Genomic DNA, 19013 nt, shown 5'->3' with positions numbered 1-19013 from the left:
ATCTGAGTCAGGCTGCAGTAATGGAGAACTGCTTGTGTTGAGGCCACACAACACAGTACTGTTTGTTTGTTTGTTTGTTTGTTTGTTTGTTTGTTTGTTTGTTTTTCGTCTACAACTGGCTAATAGGGCTACATGGATAACTTTACTTTTATGTACAGATATTTTTTCAGACATCTGCCTTTAATTGTGCCACTACATAAAAACAACAAAGAAGCGCTCAGCATCATAAAAATAATTGCATTTGAATGACTTTTGACGGTATGGTCTGGGGATAATGCAAAGAAACTGGGACAATGTTCTGGAAAGAAGCATTGCTGTTTTTCAGATGTATTTTCCAATGTATTCAGCACCACATACTATAATGAAAGAAATGTTATTTTAAATCCACTCAACTCCATTGGATTTGGGTGGAGGCTAGAAATACCAGAGAGAAATATCTCAAAACCTCAGGAAATTAAACTGAAACTATCTGCATGCCTTTATAGCATTAGACGCAGTGGAGAAAGTATGTTTTTGTAATGAATAATACCCTTTAGCTCCAGAAGTTCTTATGAAAAAAAGAATTGTATGGTGCTTGCTGAAGTAGAATGATAATAATTAATACAGTATCAGATCAGAGTAGAAGTGTACAATACCTGTCGCAAGTCCATCAGGTCAGCAATCTCATCTTCATAACTGTTGCCGTCTTCACTGTAGTGCTCCAAGATGAAGTCCTGTGAGAAAAAAAAAATACAGCTCAGCGTCTCAATACAATATGTGGCTGGCCAGTTGTTGAGAGAGTGCTCCGGGGCTTTCAGTTAAAAAGGGCAGCCTTTCTCACAACTGCTCCCCAAGGTCACATCCTTCATAAGCGTACATGAAGCCAAGGCAAGCTGTGCAGCTCACAGTAAGCTGGCGAGAGCTGCCATTCTGTCAGAGCCAGCCAGAGGTCGGAGTCAGGAGGTCAGTAGGACTGAGGTGTGATTATATAGTAGGTGTACAGGGCACAACAATGTGACCCAAACACTTCATGACAGGAGACTTTAATGTTGCTGTATATAAATTCCCTTTGGACACACCAAGTTATATGTGTTGCATGCCAATTAAAGGAATTGTAAAGCCTGTTCTTATTTTCCTGTTGGTTAGTTTCAACCAAAGATTGCTATTCCTACTTGTCTTTAACAGTAACTTTTCAGGTAGCTTTCTAACTTCAAGCAGTGTTCCAGGGATCTAATTTTCATGTGAGAAAACTTTGTTTATTCAGTTATGAGAAAATACATTCAGAGAGGGTTCACTTCTCTGACACACCCAAAGTTACATAGTGCACTTTAACTTGAGTAAGTTAGACCTAATGTTTAAGTGGCAAAATTATTAACGTCATAATTCCTGCATTACAACAAATGGGAAATTCAAAATGTCGACTATAGATTCACATTAGCTGTAAGGAGGGAGTGGAGAAAGGTGTAGTAGTCGTTTATTTCTGTACCTTGAAAAAAGTGGAGAAGTCGACTTCTTTCGTCTCCTTCAGACCCAGAGCAATGAGGGGAATGTTGGTCGTTTCCCTGTAAGCAAAACATGAAGAATGTCAGCAATGGAGATATCACGATCAGACATCTTATGAGTAACATAATAAGCATGAAAGGAAAGGATATATTGTTATAGCCTGCTCACAGACTTGTTGGCACAGAGGACAATGACTTCTTAAACCCTAATAATTCATAATACAGCAGGACTAGATACAAAAGGGACAATGAAGTGCTTATCCGATTCACAAACAATTCATGTAAGCGAAACAGAGAAGCACTTCCACCGTAAGTCTACTGATTCCTAGTTTAATGATGAAGAAAAGCCAGCTCTAGGTGTGGTGCAATATATCAACAAGAAACTCCCTTTTACCACAGACCAAGCTTTGTTATGGATATCACACACCAATAACATTCAGAAGACTGCTAGATAATAATACTGTATGTACTTGATCACCTCACACTGTTCCGTCACTTGAGAAATATACATTTTAATCTTCTAATCTTTACTTACTCTTTAAGTGTAATTTCAAAGAGGGGAAGTCAGGATTAGACAGATGGTGCAGTAAGCTCAACACTGAAGGAGTTAGGATTTAAAAGGTGAATGGGGGGGCCCCCACGTTTCCTTGTATTGTAAAAAAAACTTCACAACTCTTTGTTTATTCAATATCCCAGAATTGCCTTCCTGTTTGGGTAATGCTAGCCATTCTTTCCTCACGCCTCAGTCAAGGCAGGCTCCCTTTACCTTCCCTTCTGATCTCAGCGTTAGCTTTAATAGCTTGAAGTTGTTCTGCTTGACTGAACACTAGGAGGTCGTTGCTGCTGACAGATGGAACGCAGGTTCAGCTTGTTATCAAAGCCAGGGAAATATAGCCTGACAGGTACCTGTTGCTGATCAGACAGAGTCTGTGAGAAAAGCAGAAACCCTCCCCCTACTGCAGCAGGAGAATGAGGTGTTACTAAATAAATCACCCTTCTAAAAACAAGCTTGTGTTGCTTCTGGATTTGCTAGGCATTTAGGTTTTTCATTAGGGACTTGCAGTGATGGCAAGACTTGGCTCCAACATTACCAAGTCACCGTGATGCTATTATCCCTAACCAATCTAAATCAGCATTCACTCCATCAAAAGGGATCAGAGGTGCAGTACGGCCTTTCCACGGCACAGTACATCAAAAGCACAGGGTTCTGAATAACAAGTCATTCATCACTTGATGATAAGGCAGCATTCCTCCTGCATACTGGCTCTGGGCTCTGTGAATCACAGCAAAAGCTCATTCATCAGTAACACCGATAGAGGCTGCAGTCTTATCCATTAGTGCTTGTAGATGAGATCACTCTGGTCTTTTCTCTGCTTTGGCAAAGGGAGGGGGTATGGGGATGGGGGGGTATCTGTTCTGCAAGGGATCTGAAATGTTAAAAGCTTCTCAGAAGCCCTCTTCCTAGAATGCATGCATGCACGTTGTGATTGATTCATTGGAGTCTTACCAGAAGAGTTAATTGTGGTCTCATAAGGAGCCCCAAAAAGACAAAGAATTTATATCGAACCATTTCCTCCATATTTATTAGCATTGTCATTAAAAGCAGCCTGTACTGCTGGTGTCTTTACCTTACTGTTTTCATTTGTCATCACTTTGGCTCAGAACAGAAGGTCTCTCAGAAAGTTCAGTTTTTGCCCAGGTTAACAGCATTAAAAAAAGGAACTGAACAAAACATTTACTACACAACAAATCACAGTACAGTACAACTTAGTACCACGTTTGTATTGTGAGACACTGAATAGATGTCAGTTTATCAGAAGCAAAATGATAAGAAATGGTAATGAAACGTCTTGATGAATTCCTTGTAGAATGTGCCTTAATATTTGAAAGATTGTCAAGAATACAGTGATTAGCTGCTATTGTTACATGGGGTGGTCACCAACTACATGTACAACATGTAAACCGCACCAGTCACATTCTGTATATGTGCTTATGGTCATGCCAAAACCAGCTGGATCTGGTCTGAGCGGGAGATAACCGAAGAAAGACAGTATATGAAGTTCAGTGGACTGGTGGGAAAAGCCTAGAAAGGACGAGGAGAGCTTTTTGTTTCCAATACTTCAGACTAAGGTTGTGTTTCAGGCTGAGAGGAGGAGGCTAACTCTCTTTTGTGGCTGTAAAGCGTCACCTGCTCACAAATGATAGGGAAAGACTTTCTCACCATATCCCTATCACACTGTACCTTATCTGGTAGTGTAAATATGAAGACGTTTGGACTTTGCACGTGTTGAATTTTCTTTTCAAAACAGACACACACTGGGGGAGAGGTGATGGTAGTTTAAATTATGCCTATTGTCTGTGGATGGAGCAGTGAGCAGGTGTTTTCTTTAACCCATTGATGACTATGGCAATCTAGGATGCATGTCCTTAATGCCTGAGGGTTTTCTGAAAAAATAGTACGAATTGTCAAGTCTACCAAAACCTTAATATCTAAGCCTGTGTAGCACATAGAAACATGAAATAAAATACATTTAAAAGTTACGGTTCACAGGTTTTATTTAAACATGCTCCCTTAGCGCTTACAAACCAACAAATATTTCTAAAAATCGTCAAAATTAGATGAATTAGAAAATTATTAAATATTGTTAATAAATAGATGCAATGTGTTGTGTGATTTTCGTCAGTAGTCTATAGTAGACCTTGATTCTGCGCACCAAACGCCACTAACTGTTCTGTCGCCGACATAGCTGGCGTATTTTTTTTATTATTTTTTTTATTTTTTATTTTTTTGATTGACATGATTTTCGGCAAACCACACAACTTTTGGGTGGTCACGTGGTCTTAAAAAAATCAACAAAGCCCACCTCATGTGTATTTGAACCAATGACAGTGCATTCAATGCTGGGAATGCCATGAAAATTAGATAAAGTAATAATGCTGCACGATGCAGCATCAGGCAGGAGAGCCAATGTGGCATCGCGCAGCAGCCGTCATCAATGGGTTAAGAGACTGGCGAGGAGGCTGAATGTTCCCACACTTGAGTCTGTCCGATCCCATGTGACAGAGAACACTTGGCAATAGAGATTTTACCGAGAGGCAGCTGTTGATCTTTGATGAGGTCCATATTATAAGTAAACTGAATGTATTTTTCATACTGGCTGGTTTTCTTCACAGCTCATACATTGTAAGTTTATGTGGCTAACAAAATCAGCTTTATCACTGAGTGGAACACAAAACACATTCAGGGAAAATATTTTCCTGCATTCCTGAGAGTTAAAATATATCTTCTTACTAATTTACACAGGGAGTTCTGCCTGTCTAAGAAGATGATTTATTAAATCCATGCCTACGCCTCCTGATCCTTGAGACCTTGTAATAATAAAAACGTATCTGGGTGTTACAAAGTTGCTATTTTGGTTTGTAGAAGGTACTTATATGCAGATTTATGTCAGAATTTATAAGAAAATCCTAACCAGGTCTGTATCTCATTTACAATTTAGAATGGAAAAACAGCCTAATAGAAGTGCCTTGGTACTTGGGATAAACCCAGCAAGATTTTTGTCAAGCACCCTCAGAGTTGTTACCCTGGTTACCAAAATACAACACGCCATCCTCCACAATCACCCAACCTTTCGCATCACTTCATTGCTCTGTTGTGATTTGTTGTCAGGGACAACATGACATCCTGTTAAGGAGTGTGCGTGCGTTTGTGTTGTGGTTTCTGTATGCATTCAAGGCTTTTGTGTACCACCATGAATGTGTGTGTGTTAATAATGCGAGGGGTACACATGCGTGTGGTGTATAAGTCTATGTATTTTGGTATTGCCTCATGTGCACCTGTGTGAATGTGTAGTGCAGGTTTAGAGTGTTGCTAATGTGTATGTTTGCGTGCTTGCGTTAGTGTGTGTGTGTGTGTGTGTGTCCGTTTGCCTGTGTGTGCCTTCGGAGATTAAGGGCCAGTTTCACAGACATGGATTAAGCCTAGTCCTGGACTAAATGGAATTTTGAATGGGGGATGTCCATTGAAAGTACAATTTAGTCCAGAACTAGGCTTAATCCATGTCTGCGAAACCGGCCCATAGAGAATTTAAGTGTTCTTAAAGTGTAACTGAACCCTTTTACTTGTTTTTTGAGATATAAGCTGAATTAAATCACTATGCTGTGAAGGAACACGTATATGCTGGTGTTAATATTGAAAAAATTGCAATATGTTAAATATCGGCAATTTAAGAAATGTTTTGTATTGTAAATTATTTTAGAACTTTACTAAGATTTGAAAAAAACTTTTTCCGTCGGGTTCGAAAAATGACGTACTGCTGTACTTTTGGTGCAGCAGTACGTCATCACGTCGCCGCAAAGCCGGTCACGCTCTTCACAGGTCCATAGCTGGTCCATGAGCTACTACTGTTATACAGTCCCTCCAAGGATGTTATTTCGGGGGTTAACACCCTTAACTTCTACCGGCAGTGTGTCTGCATTATCTCGCTTGTGCACACACACACCCACACACCCCCGGACTCGTTCGTTGCTTCACTTGATTGACACACGCTACCGCTCACTCACTCACACACACACACACACACACACACACTTGCGCTACTCTGTCTCCTAACTCTACGATAGAGACACCCGCCAACAATTTAGAATAAGAAAAGTCCTCCACCTCAGACGACCCATCTGTGTGGCATATGAGCTCACTGTGTAGAGACCGTGCCGTTAGACTTTGTGTCACTCGATTTTTCAATGAAGTCATGTCATTCAGAGTGACAGCTAGCAGCTAGCCCCCTCCTTCAAAGACACCGCGCGCCCCACTCCCTCCTGAATGTCGGCCGGCTGATGTCCGAATGTTTAAAAACAAAGGTTCTCAAACTGAATTTTAGAATCCATGGTCTGAAAGCATTTTTCAACATTGTGCAGTAGCTCAAACAGGGGGTTCAGTTACCCTTTAAGAAGAGCAACCTGGAAGCAGACCTGCTTTAATCTAAGAGCCTTCAAGTCATCATTATTTGCATTTATATGAATTTTTTAATTATTTTTAAGATGAACTAAAACTATTTTAAGAGAGAGTTATATATTCATAACGAGAAATATAAAAAAGCACTACTTCCTCAATGGTAGTCATGTTGCCATGCGGACGGATGTTGGGAACGGTGGTAGCTACAGATGCCAATTTTCTGATACCATCTGTCAGCACTTGTATAAACGTCTATATCACCTTACCACTATCATTAAGTCCTTTGTGTCTTACTAAAGCCAACTTTAAGCGTGACGTGAGTGAGATGAAGTGTGTTTTCTTATGACTTACACACTGGCTTGGCTTCAAAGACAGAAAAAACACCAGGACCCATAACTGTCACACACACCCATACACACACACACACACCCTTATACACCCCCGATCATCACGCTGGCTGTATGAAGTCTTGTACTAGATGCTTATCTTAAGTTTGCATACAAGCTCCGCTCATCGTTTCCTTGTCGCTCTGTGCATTGTGTCCTGAAAACAAGACCATCCAGTTTAACAACAAGCCCTTGCACTTGGTTTTTGTGTTTTTTCTAAAGGCCTCCCACACAGCCCTCTAATCTGCTCCTCTGTCATCGAGTGTCTTTCATCCGACACAGTGCACAAAGACTTAAACACGGACTGTCCTGGTCAGATTACTCTATTTCTGACTGCCAATCAATCAACACTGTCTAGTCTAGTGTTTTTCTACCTCTGTATTTACAGTATTAGATTTTTGATGACATATTTGCATACTAAGATCCCTCTGTTTGTGAGAGTCTTCATTTCTGCAGGTTTGGGTAATCTCAGATTGTGTTCAATAATAAAAAGGTTCAAATGGGGAAAGTTTTGGTCAGTGGTGGAGACCACCAATGGGGCAAGAGGACTGGTGCCAGAGTCATTTGTGTCTACGTCGGAAAGCTCTGGCTGCTGCACATGCACTTTTTTTTTGAACATGCAATCTGTTTAATAGCCTCATCACTTGCAATTAGCATTTAAGTAAACCTATAATTAATCTGAAATTTGTAGTAATTACCTGACGACACAAACCACAGTTTCTTTCACTGGTGAAGTCAATGGAGAACCAAAACGTTAACCATGCAACCAGTCTCACAAGATCTCCTGTTGTTGACAAGTTGTGTGTCCCTTTTTAACTTTACGTCCGTTTCACCAAATGCCCTAAACAACTCAGTATGAGTAGACACTTCTTGCTGTTACAAGTTCACATTTCCTAGTCGTTATGAGTTTACTTTTATGAGTATTGTACTAGTTGTGTAAGTAGTAGGATCAGTGTTAGCATCAGAAGGATAGCAGTCATAATTGTACTTACTGGGCGCTCTGGTAGACTTCCACTGAGCTGTTGAGTCCTTCCAGCTGTCCCATCAGTAGCTGCAGGTTGGAGTTGACATAGCTCAGCTCCAACAGCACCATCTCTCTGACCTTGTTGTTAGACGTGGCCCTGCACATGGGAGAGAGTGGAGAAAGAGAAAGAAAAACAAGAGGATGTTCATAAAACCTTTGAAATAAAACGGATGGGAGAAGAAAAATACAAGAAATATCAGCCTTGTCATTATCCACTCTCTCTGACGTAGCCAGATGGTGTATGGCTGGTATTGTAGACCACGGACATGCGTCACTGTGCCCTCATGTACACTTGATTTATTTACTTGATTTACAGTCTCTCCAGCACACAGCTTTACCGTGATCTATGAATCACAGCGGCAATCCCTGTGAAATGCAGCAGCTCATTCCAGAGTTAAAATTCTTCTTCAAAGGAAATATGCATCATCACATGATAAATTGAATATGATCAGGCTAGACTTTAATCTAGGGTCCAATGCATTTCTATATTGTTTCTTGTATGCACGTGTGTGTGTGTGTGTGTGTGTGTGTGTGTATGCACGTGTGTGTGTGTGTGTATGCACGTGTGTGTGTGTGTATGCATGTGTGTGTGTGTGTGTGTATGCACGTGTGTGTGTGTGTGTGTATGCACGTGTGTGTGTGTGTGTGTGTATGCACGTGTGTGTGTGTGTGTGTGTGTGTGTGTGTGTGTGTATGCACGTGTGTGTGTTTGTGTGTATGCACGTGTGTGTGTATGCACGTGTGTGTGTGTGTGTGTGTGCAACCATGTGGTTATGGCAAACTGCACAGCAAAGATACGGTTGTAATAAACCCTCTATCTGTGTGTCTGTGTGTGTATTTGTCGGTATAGAAAGAGAAAGTGACGGGATCCTTTGTAAAGCACAATTTATGATGCATTGTCCGTTTTTCACACATGCACTTGTATCCATGGTGATATAACATAACACACACACCTCTTGGTCTGACCTTATCCTTATCTCTGTTTCACAGTGAACACACACACACACTAATCACAGTGCCACTTGTTGTCATTCTAAGCCCGCCCCATCACCTGATGGCTCTCTCTACCCTGTTATTATAGAGGATGTGATTTTAAACAAGAGAGCCTAGATGTGAAGACAGAGTAAAAAAATAATTTCAGCAGAAGGTTAAAAAGCTGAAATTAATCTTGCTAATTATATTTCACATCTGATTTTTGCAAAAGTCACAACTACTACATGTAAACCACCCAACAGTTTGATCTTTAAAATTACAGTCGCATACTCTTAAATCACATTGTGTTCCATTATTATTGGCCACAGTGCACTAGCAGATTACTGAGAGTACGTTGTCTCTCTGTACAACACATTGGAACCTAACAGGGATTTCAACCACCACTACTTAGTATTGACAACAGAGCATCACTTCCTGCTGGCGTGCTGGTGGGTTTCTGTGGAGGTTTGGCCTGGGGAATCCATCAGGGTCGAGGTGCTGTGGTTTGGACATCATAGATGACAGCTCGTCCGCCCTAAGGCTGCTATTAAGTTCCTATTTAATATCTAATAGCATCCCACAGAGCGTGGGAATCGGAACAGAACCAGCTAGTGTGGTTTTTGACTAAAGTTCCCCCATGTTCTTTTCACAATTTTTGGAGGATATTTTTCCTCAACTACTTTAATCTGAAGAGAGATATCTGGCACTGACATTGAGGGGAGGGAGGGGGGGGGCTACTTCAAGGCTTGAAGTGTAGTTAAGAGAACTGTACTATTCAGTGTGTTTTAAACTCTAAGGAATTGCAATGCTTAAATCACTGGAGAGAGAAAAGAATAGAACTGGTCCGACCAGACTGATCCACCTGCTGCTGATAGAGGGATCAATGCGGAACAAAAGAGAAGAAGAAGAAAAAAAGCGGGGTAGAGGAATTGACTCCTACTGAACACTAAATGTAAAAGAAGAAACAGCTGTCTCAAGAAAAACAATGATTTAGCTTATACATGAGCCATAATGACTTACTATCTAAACTCTTTTGATAGGCTCCTTCCATGCTGCCAGATTAGATCTACAGCCAGACTACTGCAGTGCATATGATTTTAGGCCTTAAAAATAACGCTGAAGGCATACCTAGATCTCAAAAATGCATCCAGGCTGTTCACTGGGCTGCACCTGAACTGCAGAAGCCACGCACGCACGCACACACACACAGAGAGGGAGTCCATTTGCCCCTGGCCTTGGGTAGAAAGACTGTATGAGTTCTCAAGGAATGTGGGGGCTTCTGTAGGCCAACAGGAGGCTCAGACAGGCCTAATGGACAAATAACACACACACACACACACACGCACACACGCGCGCACGCGCACACACACACACACACACACACACACACACACCCTCCCTAACCAGACTTATCTTAACACAAATTCCAACAGGGAATTCTAGTGGGAGAAGTTGAGGCTGCAGAAAAGATGGCGTTGTACCTTGGGATTCTGTACACTTAGTTCCTCAGTGACTGAAGATACCACAGGACACTTACAGTGAGCCCACTGAACTTAACACCAGGCTGACTGTTGTGAGACTCATCATGTCTGCCAAAGGCCACACAGAGCAGAAGGTAGACACGGTAACAGGAGGAACTACTCTTTACGCATCCAACAAAGCAGGTCTGAAACAAACACTTATTTTCTCTCTCTTACCGTTAGGAACCTACAGTAGAAAAACTTGCATACGATAGCCTTATACCCAGTTATGAACCAGCATGTGCTCATCAGAGGAAACTCAAACTGCTTTCTGTTAACTGTTAACCCCTGCCACACTGACCTTTTAAGGAGATACATCCCACAGAATTAGCCTACTCAACTGTCAGACCACAGTTAGAAAAACTGCATTTGTGTAACAGCTGACTCTAAATATACTGCATACTGTATATTGCTGAAAATAAATTTACAGCAAAATGAATGTCCTCGTTAATGCTACCTTTTTCTAATTCTGGAAGTGATAGGTTTGAAAAAGCCCTTGTAGAAAGAAGAAAGGGGAATTTGGTTCAGTGAGTGATGTAGCTGTACAAGCCAAGGGACAGCATATTAGAATTCCAAAAAGCAGCCGCATCCTATTGAAAGTCATGACAGGGCACAACACACTTTTGGAAGCTTTAAATCAAATTACAAAGGCCCTTTGACATGTTTACATTGTTCTGAGGTTTCTCCTAACCCCATGTGTCACAAGAGCCCTTTGTTTTTAAGCGGACGTGGAATGCTCCTCTTCAACATTATTATTGCATAATATCATCCATCCACCCCTATGTGGTTTAAAGTGTCACCAAGAATTTGGGACAGCTCATGACAAAACAATGACAGACCAAGTGGAGTTCACTACAAGTCACATATACCATAGTGACATAACTGACTAGCAATACATTGACTGACACATGAATGAGAGGCCTAAGTAGAGAGAGAGAGACAAACTTAGAAAGGCTGGGCTTTCTCTTATGCAATAAAAGCCTAACTGTGTTTACGTGCTTGTATTTTTGTGCGGGTTTGTTGTTGTATAATATATTTTTAGAATGATGCAATCTCCCCCATTGAAAAAGGGTTCCCTTTCAGAGGAATTATAACAATGAAAAAGAAAGAGAGTTGTAATGTATGTGGTATTAGCAGATACCAGTATTTTGTTCTTACTTGAGCAGGTTTTCAGCTCCGGCCCTCATTCTCATCTGCTTGATGATCTGCTGGTTCAAACTGGCTCGCTTGTTCTGCAGTTTGCTTCGTCCGGTCTGAGCTAGCGGGTTACAACCCTAAAACAAGGAGACAAAAGAAACAAACATGTCAGCAAGATGGGATTAAATGTGGAAATAAACTAAGTGCCCAGGCGTCAAGAAACAAAAAGAGAATTGATGTCTGTTTTTCTTTTTTATATTGAAATGATTTGGTTGGTATCAGTGCCTTAATTTCCCTTTATGTCCTTTAAAACACATTTTTTCCCAATCAAATCAGTCCCAAGGACATTGTTTGCAAGCAAATGATTGTTGCTGAAGAAAAAAAGTTACACTACAATCAATTAAACAAGCATCTTGTTCAGAACATTCGGAGAAAGTTGTTTAAATCTGAATATATCATGAACGGGCCCACACTGAGCAGGTTCACACTACATTGTACTTCACCCCTCCCTCTTTTACAGATACAACAACAGTGCTGGCAATTATTTGGTCAATAAATGTTCCTCTGGCTTTTTATTGCATTTGGCTTTAAAAGTATTTTGTGTGACTTTTAACTCAATCTTTCTTTACTCCACAATGTAACAGTAAAACGTTGGGTGTGGAGAGAGCTGCACCTTGTTATACTGGACTCATTTCAAACACCTGCTCTCACTCTCTGTGTTTACAACTCACAGCGTGTGCGTGTGTGTGCGTGCTTGTGTGGCTGTTCTGTGTGTCCTTGTCCCCTATCAGCGCCTTCAGTGTCCCAGCCTCACTAACTCAACAGGCTGTCACTCTCAGCAGTAGAGATAAACTGGCCTTAAACATTCACACAGACTGAGTCACAGCCCTGCAGAGGTGTGGTCTGTCCTGTATTGAGATCAGACATAAAAAAATAAAAAAAATGCACAGAGACCACTCAACTCAGTGAAACCAGATAGTTTACAGTTGTCAGCTCGGGACACTTTCACATTGGAGTTATTTATTCACCACAAGGACAAACCACACGAGAGGTTCACACTTCCCACCCTAATCCCCCACCTATAGTGCTCCATGTTAAAGGATTACCGATAAATGGCATTTTGTGATAATCTGAAAAATAGACAAATAATGACTGCAGACACTGGAGGCAGCAGTGGGTGTGGCTGCTGTGGCACAATGTTGGTGCTTTTTAATATATAAACCAAGTACCTGCCATGTATTATTTATTTATTTTAATAATTACAAATTCCAGTCAATAGTTTACAGAGTGAATACCAGAAAAGGTCAAGCACAATAGACCATGCCGTTTCTTTCTTTCATTTCATCGGCCATTGAAAAATCCAAATCTGTAGACCCCTAGATATGATCACACAATGGCTTTCCAAAAATTCAATTAGTTTGCCATGAAAAACCATACACTTCTTAGAGCAAACAGCATTTTGTAATTGTGGCTTCCCCTCAGGTTTGCTCATCATATGATCAGACACAGGTGTGCGCTTAACACTACAGCGGATGTGGGAAATTACAAAGCATAATTATGACAAAAACAACGTCATAAATTATTACTATAGTCACATTTATTAAAAAAAACTAAATATCTGAAAAATACTCGGTTGATGGTTGCGCTCCAGGAGGCCAAATGGTTCGAGGCGCATAACACATAATCCTAACATCCTCAATTCAAAATGCAGCTGAGGACATTTATTGCATTTCATTCCCTTCTCTCTTCCCTTGTTTCCTGTGTGCCTCTACACCGTCAACACTGAAGGCAAAAATGCCCTGAAAAAAAAAAATAATAATCAGAAAAAATAAATATATATATTATACTGTTGGAGGGGACATAGTTGTGTGGGTGAGTGTTTTACCCCTGAGTCACCTGTCACATCCTTAACATTTAGAGTTAGTCATGTTGCTGATGCTTTCCGCCTTAGCACTTCCTGTAAAACAAGTATTCAGAAGTGCAGGCAGATATGTCGCAGCATCCTCCTTAAGTAGAGGTTTCAACACTACGGGTTAAAGTGTGGCAACAGAGGTCACAGTTTATAGTTCCATTGCATTCTATAACCACTACACTGCAGTCACTAGTGTGTCCCTGTACAAACATTTCAGTGACCTGACAGTGTAATGATTAACCATTTCTAGATATGAAAGCCCCGTTAATCACACAATAGAGCCGTATCAAGGCTGCGGGGGCGTGGCCTGGCTGAACTTACTATTCTTAGAATGGCAGCTAGGTGAGGACATGGGCATTCAGAGGGCGTAGTAGACTAATGGCAGTATAGTGTCACAGCAATCATTGCATTAAAGGTGTGTTCAAAAGAACAAGGGAGTGGCTGGTGGCTAATAGAAACCATAGCAGAATGTCCCTTGGCCATGTTGAATACGTAGTACGTTATGAAACTTCAACCCGTAATAGCATTCCAAAGTGATGATCCTGATTCCGCATTGCAGTCATTACTCAGCAGATAAGTGACCATCACGTCTTGTGATTACCAGAAATTACAGTCAGTCAATAAAACTGATTGGTTGATACCACACCTCTAATTATAGTAAGCTTTGTTGGAAATATAATGACGTCAGAATGTCTTTAATATTGTGTTACAGTGTTTATTATAGGTGTGCCCATATTTGATAGTTGAAAATTGTTTAGAGGTAAAGCCAATGTGCATGACTATCAGTTCGCAGCACAGACCATTTGGATAAAGATTTGTCCAGCATCATATCAAGTGACACATGGAACAGAGTCCCTGTCTTTGGCTATGCTAAGCCAGGAAACCACTGAGGGAATTGAAGCCATCCTATCCACTGGCATACTCAAACAGTAAAGCCTTTCTCTACGAGCCGTACAAAATACTTCATTAGCGCCAAGAACAAGGACCAAGCCTGTCCATTATCATATCCATCAAGCAGCAAATCAGTCTTCTGTTTTATAACTGAGGCATAACGAACATGTAGAGCAATGGACCATGGGACAGTTGGTTTATACAACTGGTGATTAAGACTGGCAAGTGACCAGGAAGATGCTACAGCCAATCACAAGTTTCGGCAGTTGGACTGACTCACAATAGCTTGTTGGCCCCATAAGCACAGTGAATGTGCTGGACTCAGTACCTCTGTATTCACGCCTCTACGTGATGAATTCCTGCATGCTTCCTAATTGACTCCACACACACTGAATCCACTCCACAAACGATGGGTGTACTTTGACAGATTTTTCCAAAATGGAGCTTCATTCAAGACATCTAAAAACATCATGAACTGAAAAAAAGCTATATTGGATCACACCCCCCCCCCCCTTTCCCTCAATACAAATCCCGCTGAGGCAATCCGGGTGACTCTCCAAGTTGAGGGAGATTGTCTGGTTTCTTAAACCACGACACATGTTGTCAATTTGTGTCTGTGGTCTGGCTGAAGGACAGATGCTACGTCAATGCTCTGGCTGGTGGAGGAGGATGAGGAGAAAGAAAACATGCCTACTCTGCTTTCTCTGCTCTGCCATCTTTCCATTCTGCAGGCCCCGGGCCAGCTGGAGGTGAAAGCGTGTACGGCTGGGAAGGAGGCCCCGCACCGCAGCAGCTCCCCGAGGCAGAGACTGCTCAACCCAGTGAGGCCCTTGTAAATCATTAAAGTCATTTTCGCCCAGGAGAAAGAGTGAGGGGCACAGGAAAAGGTGGAAGCAAACATCGTCATATAGCTCCACTTTGGTTAAAATTTGACCAAAAAGAAAGTTTCCTAATTGCAAATCTCTTTCACATGACAACATGAGAACACAGAAGAACTCATTGCTCTGTGGTTTGGGGGAAACATTGAAAGCGTCTTTATACTGAGAAAGCGATTCTGCAAGGGAAGGGGAGACTCCTGAGTGTTCAACATGGTGGACAAAGGGAAATAGAGGAGGGTTAGAAGAAGGAAGGAGAGCGTAGGATGAGTTAAGCTCTACAATGTGTATTAGGCTGTGCAGTCTCGCATCGTGTCCTGTGGCAGTGCTAGAACCTGGCTCCCACTGGCCTTTTTATAGACACAGGAAGTGCAGCACAGAGCCTAAATCCAGACAGCGTTCAGAGGGGGATTCAGGAGGATTACATGAAACAAAGACCCTGTTAGGAAGCCCATCCAAACAAGCTTTTTCTGCAACAACACTCCAGTTGAGGGCACCAGTATAAACGTGGAGGAATGACACACAGACCACAGCATGGCAGACATGGGAACTCAGTAAAAAAAACACACAAGATAATGACCCCAACTGCTGCCAAGTGCCTTTCTCACAGCCACAATGTACAATACAAACTCACAGCTCTGCTACAGTCGCAGGTACACCAAACATAAAACCATGGTTTCCTCCAGTGTAAACTGACCGCCCCCCGCAATGCCAAGCAACATTGATTTCTCTTTTCTTTTCTTCATTTGTGAATGAGTGAAGGCGAGGCAAGTTAACAGGGCCACACGGTTTTTGTCTATTGTTTTTGAAGGGGGACCTTTGTTTTTAAAACTTTTTTTAAAACAGCGGGAAAGCTTTATTTTTCATATTTTCAATGCTACTTACTTTTTTTATGATTTAAACTGAGAAATGTATATTTACAAACCTATCAAATATCTCCAAGAAAAAAACAAGCAAGTTCACTCATAATACCATTTATGTATCATATCTCAATCGCAATATTGTCCACTGATCGCAATCGTACACACTTTCACACAAATCATGCAGCATATTGCCACCATGCTTTTCTGGGTAAAACCCTGGTAAAACCGGTTGGAGATGTTTCTCTCCTGGTCCTGATTCAGTGAATGCTAATGACCTAACTGAATACCACTATCACAATTATACAGCTTATCAACATGATGTAAATGTAATGTTCTTAATCATACATCCAGGCAGGGAGAATACTCCTCTTATCTGGGGAACTATAAAGATAGGCTAACCTACATTTCCATTATTGAGCTGATGCAGTCAGCCCTGTGGCCTTAGTCTTGTTTTGGTGGTCTTATTAGGTCCCCATAACACAATTGTCATCTGTTAAATGAAAGTGACAAGAAATCTTTGAGGAAATGTTCCACTAATTCAGATCAGATAAAGAGTGAGAACCAAACTGGTTTCCTTCTCCTCCAAAATAATCTAGGGGCAGGAAGCCAATGTGACCTGAGGAACTCCTCATCCAGAACACTTCCTACTAATGTCAATCACTGTCCACTGATAATGTTAATTATGGGATGTTTGGTCACTACCCTTTCAGCCTCTCTTACTATCAGGAACAGCAGGAGACACTGCTATTCTTGGAGTAACCACACACACACACACACACACACACACACACACACACACACACACACACACACACACACACACACACACACACACACACACACACACACACACACACACACACACACACACACACACACACACGAGGCTGACAGTGCTGAGGTTTCTGCTGCTGTTGTTGACACATCAGGAGTTCCAGTAGTGTGTTGTAGGCTACTAAATTTAAGACAGAAACCTCACTTTCTTTCTATTGACATTTTCAATCCTATACGATGTATCCATGTGTGGTTGAATACAGCCAGCTTGAATTACTTATTTGTTTTAATCAAATAGCTAGCCTACAATGCAAAAATAAATTAAATAAATTAAACTTTGCTATTTGCTAGGCTACGTGTGCAGTTAATAAACAGGGTCGGTCTGGTGCAAAAAAAAACATTGTAAAGGCATCAGTCAAACCGCAATAAAGCTTTCAGAAACAGTAAACTTCACTCACTGTTTGCCCATTTTTAACAACGTGTGGCTCACTGTAGCCTACACTGCGAGGGGCCAATACAGCGTACAGGTAGGGCTAAACCAAACTCACCTTTTTGAAGTAACTGCCCTCTCCTCTGCTGCCCTTAATGCCGTTTTGTAAAAGGGTGTCCGTCATCCTGAAGGCTCGTGTCCCGACTATTTCCAAAGGGGGGGAAAACGAGCGAAGAAAAAAAAGAACGAATTAAATTTTAAACCAGACCTCTGCTGCTCAACAGGTGAGTATCCTCTCTTCTCATTCAACGTGTCTGCTCTGACCTCACTCCGCTCAGCGCCAGGGACTTTTCCAGCACAAAGCACCGAGCGAAACTCCGCCCATTCGCCGGGAGAGGAGGAAAAAAAAGTGACTGGGTGGTGCGTTCACGGGCGACAAAACGCCTACCGGACGCACCTGTTTCACCCAGGTTGTTGTGAAGGCCTACGTCACAGTCATTGTATATAGAGTTTGCAGTAGGATACATGAGACCTGACTTTTTTACAACCTACTACCCTGTTAACTGTTAACAATGATAATTAATTCTGTGAACTCAGTCCATAGCCTACAGAATACTTTGGCTGTTTATTTAGCATAAATATAGGCTACATTGTCCAATTCCTAAAAAAAAATGTCCTCTGATTTTCTTTTTCAGTTAATTTTTTGTTGTTTGTTCATTTTAGAAGCTGAATCATATTGCTTCTATCGTCGTGATGAACTGTACATTTGGAAGTAGCCTAGGCCATATAGGCTAAATATCAGAATAATCTTGGACAAATAGAGTAGGCTTGGCCTAAATAAAAAAATGTTTACTATGTCCAACACCTGTCTGACAAAAGGAGCTGTCCTGTAGACCTCTGTGTCACAATAGGCTACTGTATTAGTAAAGCAGATCTCACTAAGTAGAAAGAAAGAAAGAAAGAAAGAAAGAAAGAAAGAAAGAAAGAAAGAAAGAAAGAAAGAAAGAAAGAAAGAAAGAAAGAAAGAAAGAAAGAAAGAAAGAAAGAAAGAAAGACTTTTAGCTAGAGTAGGCTATCCTTTCAATTCTAGGTCTGTGTTGGCTACTGTCAGCAAATGGCAGACGGGCCAGTTGTACGCTACGTAATTATGCAAAATGGCAGCTTATTCCCTTTAAAACCACAAGGAAGCTCCTGATTTGGCAGCAGACCTGTTTTTACATCCTGCTTCACTATGAAAAAAAAACAAATAACACATAGGCGTGCACTGTATGGCTTCAAAGTGTAGGAAGTTGTAGTATGAATTAAACAGAATTAATGAGCAATAATTTACATTCATATCTTTCAAGAATACATTACTTGAGTCAAGTTGAGTGGTATGAACAAAGTAGGCCTATGGTTTTACATTGTTGTGAGGTTAAGACATGAATGAAAATAGTTGATGATTTCTCGTGTGTATGCTACAGCTCTTCCTTTAAAAAAATTATAATTGCACGTCTTTTATAAAAATGTTATATCTTGTATACATGTTAACATACCTGGCAATAAACCAATTTCTGCCAACCGTGCTTACTGTAAATAAGTTATAAAAATATAATTGAACTTGAACTTGAAAGTATTTTTTGTACATCCATAATGAACATTTGTTATCATTATCATATTCTAACGGCACTGTTCAGTGTTATACAAGACGTATTTTCCCTTTGCAGACACACAGGCTGACACACCTGTGGAGAAGACAGATAGTCTGACAGATACATAAACAGACAGATCGCTCCAAGATAAACATACAGCTGC

At 41.1% G+C, this 19013-nt stretch overlaps 1 protein-coding gene across 2 annotated transcripts in view; it reads right to left on the bottom strand.

The window, feature by feature from the left end:
* The window catches only part of rhpn2 (rhophilin, Rho GTPase binding protein 2), a 30171-nt gene extending 12629 nt beyond the window's left edge, over positions 1 to 17542 (bottom strand). For both annotated transcript variants that reach the window (XM_080031401.1, XM_080031402.1), the window contains exons 1-5: positions 17338 to 17542; positions 11496 to 11611; positions 7814 to 7942; positions 1466 to 1541; positions 636 to 713 (exon numbers count right to left, since the gene is read on the bottom strand). In XM_080031401.1, coding sequence (XP_079887527.1) covers positions 636 to 713; positions 1466 to 1541; positions 7814 to 7942; positions 11496 to 11611; positions 17338 to 17403 — 465 coding nt within the window. In that variant the 5' untranslated portion in view covers positions 17404 to 17542. The remainder of the gene's footprint in view (positions 1 to 635; positions 714 to 1465; positions 1542 to 7813; positions 7943 to 11495; positions 11612 to 17337) is intronic.
* Between the last annotated feature and the right edge of the window lie 1471 nt (positions 17543 to 19013).

This window comes from Ammodytes marinus, assembly GCF_949987685.1.
Source record: "Ammodytes marinus genome assembly, chromosome: 1".
Classification (NCBI taxonomy): domain Eukaryota; kingdom Metazoa; phylum Chordata; class Actinopteri; order Uranoscopiformes; family Ammodytidae; genus Ammodytes; species Ammodytes marinus.
The sequence above is the reverse complement of the archived record's forward strand: the minus strand, read 5'-3'. Positions and strand labels throughout refer to the sequence as shown.